The sequence below is a fragment of the Anarrhichthys ocellatus genome, unplaced genomic scaffold, assembly GCF_004355925.1.
Source record: "Anarrhichthys ocellatus isolate YVR2014 unplaced genomic scaffold, GSC_Weel_1.0 scaffold33, whole genome shotgun sequence".
Lineage (NCBI taxonomy): Eukaryota > Metazoa > Chordata > Actinopteri > Perciformes > Anarhichadidae > Anarrhichthys > Anarrhichthys ocellatus.
The window spans coordinates 1,667,230-1,673,229 of record NW_022280063.1 but is presented as its reverse complement, the minus strand read 5'-3'; the positions used below and the strand labels follow the sequence as shown (position 1 = coordinate 1,673,229).

Sequence of the window (6,000 nt, the reverse complement as noted above, 5' to 3'; positions counted from 1 at the left end):
CACACACACACACACACACACACACACACACACACACACACACACACCCTCATAAAGTCATCGTCTGGCCACGCTCAGCCTCAAAGCAGCGCGGCCCAGTTAAACAAAGAATCTGTCTGAAGGCAGCCTCCGGGCACGTAGTACAAATATCGGGCCCGACTCACTTGATCAGAGACCGAGGAGGACATACTCCACCAGACCTTCCATCACTGCTATGTGGTAAAGAGACAGGCAGGACATTTTCTGCTACTAAGTAGCTGGTTGTGTTGGAGGAAGCTAATTAGAGGCTAATGGAGCATCCTTGAAAACGCGTAGATGAAGCGAAACCTCCCCCAGATGATGCTGTTGTTGACTTTCAAGTGGGTAAGTGGTGTGAGTGGTGATTAAATTCAGTGGTAAAAGCAGGAGAGGTTGTGTCCGTTTTTAATTCAATTCAATAAGTGTGCCTAGTTTGACATCGGACTTGGACTGGAGTTGTTTATTATGTAACTCCACTTTAGAGATTAGTCACATGTGGGACTGTGTTCTTATAAAACCACATGGGGGAGAGAAAAAAAACTCAAAATTCACAAATGTTAAGCCAAAAACAACTAATTTCTTGAACACTTGACCTTTTAGTGATGTGATTTCCACAAAACAACAGTAATATGGGCATAAACAAACTACTCGATACGTCTATAGCTTCCACCTGGTTAGGCTGAGAATTGTGGACTTAATTATGTAAACCAACCAATTAGTTGTCAAACCGGTAATAATTAAATCTTATCACAATCTAATTAACTGCGCCGTTTTTATGCAGACCCTTCATCCGCTGTCTCCAAGGATTCAACATTTGCAACTGATAATTTAGCCAGAAAACATTATTATACACACACACACACACACACTGCGAGGGTGTGGGCTTATGTTTGTGCGTTTGTGTATGTGTGAGGGAATGGATTATGACTAACGAGGGCTGAAGGCATCAGAGCGGATTTCTTTTCAGAAAAACATTTCATGGCTCTTTTTCAACCCTTTATATCTAACAAGGAGAGCACAGAGAGAATCCGCTATTTTAGAGAGAGACTCTCGAGGTACCGCTAGGAACTGCAGGCCAAGGGTCACATGACAGATTGGAAATGGCCAAAGTTGTCAGTGGGCTAATTGTTGGTAGCTTCGCTAGTTTGTCCAATTAAAATATCGAAAAACTCCCGACAGAAAAGCGAATAAGTAAAGCAGTAAAGCTTTTAAACCAACCTGCCTCTTTTTTTTACGGTTTTACTTCTTTGACAAGTTTATTTTTCAGCAGTAAAATGTCCTGTGTGTGTGTTTTTGTTTGTGCTGCAACAAAGCGGCCAAAAAAATTATAATTGCAGGTTTAAAGAAAATGTATTGTCACTGTCAAAAATAAATTCCAACTGAAATGTATCTATTGCTACATCTTTTATATAAACTGATAAAAAAAAAAGTCATTAAACCCACAGCCGGTGTGGTCGACGGAAAAAAAAGAAGCAATAATAGCTTGCATGGCTTACATGCTAGGTCGGCTATCCCTGGCAGGTCTCTCAAGAGTCCAAGATTAAAATGCTACGCTTGATTGAAAAAAAGAACTCTCCTTCCACATCACAAATCACACAACCAAGACAGCTAGCCAGAGCGGATTTCTCCTCCATGATTGAAACATCTTTCCACAAATATCCTGTGCAGCGCGAAAAAACTCTTAATTTGATGCGATAGACAAGGATTTATTACCTAACTTGGCATTGTCAAACAGTCTGGTTCAATACGGCCCAGACTACCGACAGCTCGTATCAGAAAACAGTCCCTGTGCTCAGGCAAAGGGCAGATCAACAACAACAGATGAACCAGACGCTCATGTGGTAGACAGACAGAGAGGAAGGGCTTGGTGGTGTATGGCCTTTCCTGGTTTGACGAACAGCTCCGGTGACCTTTGTGGCGAGTTCAGAAATGGTAAGCAATTAGCTTTCCAAAGAAGCGCCGGTCACGTTAGTGAGTGTGTGTGTGTGTGTGTGTGCAGGCCGAAAATAATTGCGTGCAATTAAAAATGGCGCCTTATTAGCGTCTCCGGTAGCTAATTGTGGTGCCAGGAAGTGTTTCATTATCTATCAGGGCCGGCTCGTGCACACCTGCGTAATGAAGATGTCCGTATGGGTAAAGATTGTGATGGCAGAAGGGGGAGGGGCTACTCATAATATAGCAGCTTGAAATGACCCCGGTGATTAGATTCTCCATATTAGCAGTCAGAGCTTGTGTATGTAAATGAAGTGTGTAGCTGCTGCATTTTCAATCTGCATTTCACATGTTTGGCCAACACCATAACCCCAGTAAAGATGCTATATACAAGATTGGGAGCATTTCTATTGCTTCCATGTGGCTCTCAACATGGCGGTCGTGGTGTCAACATGCACTAAACGCGCCGAATATTAAATTTAGCATCTTTAAGTACGTTTCCAGCAGCAGAATATAATCAATGTCTCCAATAGCAACAGGTATGCAAATATTTCAGAGAGTAAAAGGAAAGGCTTTATGAGTTTGCACACAGGGTATCTGAAGATATTAAGGCTCATTTTGGACCCTTCACAAGGCTCGAGGCTCGTTAATTTGATTCGTTCTTGTCCAGTGAGAAAAGCCTTTCCCACAGACTTGAGAAGTTACCCAAGCTATTTCCATCACAGGGAACACGAAGCTTCATTTTAGTTTCGTCAACGTTTTTAGCTGTCGTTTCATTGCACCCGAGTTGAGTGCTTTGCATCAGCACTTCCTGTCAATCACCCCTGAAGTTGCTAAAAATCAAAACAAACTTTACTGTAATCCAGGATGTCTTTTATAACCAAAATAAAAAACTCGCACTGCATCTAACGCGCATTGAAAAATACCACTCAGAGAAGTATTCCCCTATTTCCTATTTGCAATTTATCCAGAGGTGTTTCCCACCTGGTGGAAGATTAGCCAAGAAGCATTCATCCTCTGCACACTCATGATGCCAGATTTTAAAAAAACAACACTTACTATAGTACGGTTGATTTATATGCCACACGACAATAATCTAAATTACAGCCATTTATCACAAGAGGAATTACAAATGTACTAAAAGGGGTCTGACGCCAAATCTTGATTCAAACATCAATAATTAGTTCGTAGAGGAAGGAAACACAGAGCTCCTCTCTGTAGTCAGCTGTGTTTATTAAAGAATTAAGCCTCCCCTCCTTTCCCAGTGGTTGACTGAGGAGAGGAAATGGTCTGCAATTCCTCCACGTTATCACTGAGCAGAGAGCTTACTACTCTCAGAGGGGGTGGCGTACCAAGTGCCATCGACGTGGCGCTCAGCCTGGAAAGCCAGTTTTAACAGTCCTTTCTGCGGAGGATGTGAGTCATGAGTAACAGCGACCACTATAAATAATTTGGGGTACATTGAATTCGGATCAAAGGGCGCGTTGCATGTCGAAGCGTGCGGAGAGTAGAAGGAGGAAGAGGCAAGAGAGAGGGATGATTGAAGAGAGGAGAAAGAGGGCGAAAAATATTCATGCATGGGAAGGAAGAAGTAGAAAGGGAATGTGCAAAGGTATTATCCTAGGGGAGGAAGCAGGGATGGGGCCAATCAGATACATGTAACTCTGACATCAGTGTGTGATGGAGACAACCTCATTGACACCAAACGTCTCCCGCGTGCTTCGAGGTTCGTCTTGGCTCTCCTTTTGGGCATGCTGGGATAATATCCAACCTTTTTAATTCATCACTCAGAGTTAGCTTTCTCTAATTCCTTAATGGCACCCAACTAAATCTAATAACAATCTTAATGATTATAATAATGAAGACAGCAAGCTGTCTTAACAACCAGTGGCATGCAGCCTGAGCAAGCGGAGGGACACGCTGTGTAATTAGAAGCGGTGGGTAATTGCAAATATGAGACCTGAGGCAGGGAGAGGCAGAAATAAGACATGTGGGAGGAAATGGTAAGCTGAGACCTGTGGCCTTAGGGGGCAATTAGTCCAATTATGACCTCTGAACTTTATGATGGAGAGCAAGTGGGTAAATGCTGACACAGAAATCAATAACATATCACTTTAGCATTAGTGCTGCCTGAGGGGTGAGACAATTGAACTGCTTTCCATTTAAAAACAATTGTGTCAACATCAAAGTTATGTGGAGGCCTAAACCTAATCTGTTGGGTTCAAATGCAATTAATTCAATGCTGGACTGAAGGGAACGGAGAGCGTGTTGAACACATGTCTTACCGAGCCCCACGCCGACGATGAGCCTCCCCGCCAGGAGAACCTCCTTGCCTGGGGCGGTGCTCATGACGACCCCCCCGACGGCGAAGAAGAAGCTGGCCAGCAGGATGCACACTCGGCGCCCGAAGAGCCCGTTGAGGAAGCCGCCCAGCAGGGCGGAGAGGGCAGCCGCGGCCACAGTACTTGATATGAGCACCTCCTGCCACAGGGCGCTCAGGTCCAGCTCCCTCTTCAGCAGGAGCATCGCCCCGGAGATCACCCCGGTGTCGTAGCCGAACAAGAACCCCCCCAGGGCGGAGAACGCGGCCAGCACGTAGACAAAGCCGGGCGTGACATCCTGCTGGAACTGCTTGCGCGCAGCCCTCTCCAGGTCCCCGGTGGTGGTGGAGGAGGAGGCGGCGGGTGCCGCGGGCGCGCCTGCGGTGGAAGCCCCGGCGGAGGCGCCCTGGCTGCTGATGCTGGCGCTGGACGGAGCCTTGATGAGACTCCGCTCTCCTCCATCGCTCACTTTCTTCCTCCGCTCGCCCATCAGGTTGCTCATGCTACGGAGATTGTAGTCATGGTCGACCTGCTTTCGCGACATATGGGAAACACAACACAGGACGGGGCTGCTTAGTTGTAGTTGATGGTGCAAAAAATCAAATAAAAAAAATAAAGCAAACAAAAACACACTTTACTAATTGACCCACCCCTCCACCCCCCTCAGTTTGGAGTTACTGCCGCGTGAGCTATCCACGATCACTCCCCACCCCTCAAAATACAAAGTTGTTTTCCAGCCTGGTCTGTATCAGTGCATCACATCCCCGTGGTCCTGATGGGAGAGTTGATGAAGAGTGGGGAGGAAAGGTAAGATAGGAGGAGTGTAGTGGAGCAGTTCGTCACCGCTAGCGTCGGCATGACGCAAATAAATATTGTTGTGGAAGCACACGATGCTGGAGTGGAGCGTTTATGGCGGAGATTTAGTCTTCTACAACTCAATTCAGTCATGGCGATTATATAGATTACTGAAAACAGTTAGCACTAATAAATCACTGTGGAAGTATAGGGCAACTAGGAAGTGCATGTTGACGCACATCTATTAGGTACATGCAAAATCTAAGTTCTAACAAAGTAGAGTAAAACATAAAAAAGGACAAGGGTACGTTTAGATATACGTACTACACATAAATTAAATTACAGGTACTTAAATATGAAATATATATCCTTAACAATGAATGGCAATTCAGATTGGCTTCAGTCACCATAAATTCACAGACGAGCTGCTGCCTCAGGCATAATAGGAAAACGGCTGCCCCCTGCAGGTGTGACTCTAGTATTACATGTCCAGGATCCTGCAAGGTGGTGACAAACTCAATCACAGAGAGGGCCACAATTAAAATTTGGGACTACGTTGAGGGCCAAATAGGGTCAATATTTAATAAACATGATAACAGGGATATTGGAGAAAGCGCAAAAAGAAATAGGCTACATTCTTTCATGCATATGTACCAGAGCCAGACGTTTGGCATCTTCTCTTAGCTGCCAGTTCATTAATATCTGGGGTTAGGTTCTGTGCTGTGGAAACCCTCAAGATTGAGTGAAGGTGTGCATCAGTGAGAGGACTTTTTGTTCATCTTCATCACAGAGAAATGCTGCTCACACAGGTAGCCTATGTGCTTCCAAACATGCAGAGCATTTGAGCAATATGTAGGCGGAGTTGAGGCAAATGTTTCGGGGATGAAGCTTGGAAACTGTGCAGCGCCCACAGAGTCATACTTTGCCTTGAGTG

General features: G+C 45.1%; 1 protein-coding gene across 2 annotated transcripts in view; it reads right to left on the bottom strand.

Moving 5' to 3' along the window:
* Positions 1–5,074, bottom strand: part of slc2a13a (solute carrier family 2 member 13a) — a 50,020-nt gene extending 44,946 nt beyond the window's left edge. The window contains exons 1-2 of one of the 2 annotated variants that reach the window (XM_031865768.1): positions 4,922–5,074; positions 4,236–4,800 (exon numbers count right to left, since the gene is read on the bottom strand). In XM_031865768.1, coding sequence (XP_031721628.1) covers positions 4,236–4,773 — 538 coding nt within the window. In that variant the 5' untranslated portion in view covers positions 4,774–4,800; positions 4,922–5,074. Of the gene's footprint in view, positions 1–4,235 lie in introns of both variants that reach the window. The other variant, XM_031865767.1, reaches the window with a different exon arrangement.
* Between the last annotated feature and the right edge of the window lie 926 nt (positions 5,075–6,000).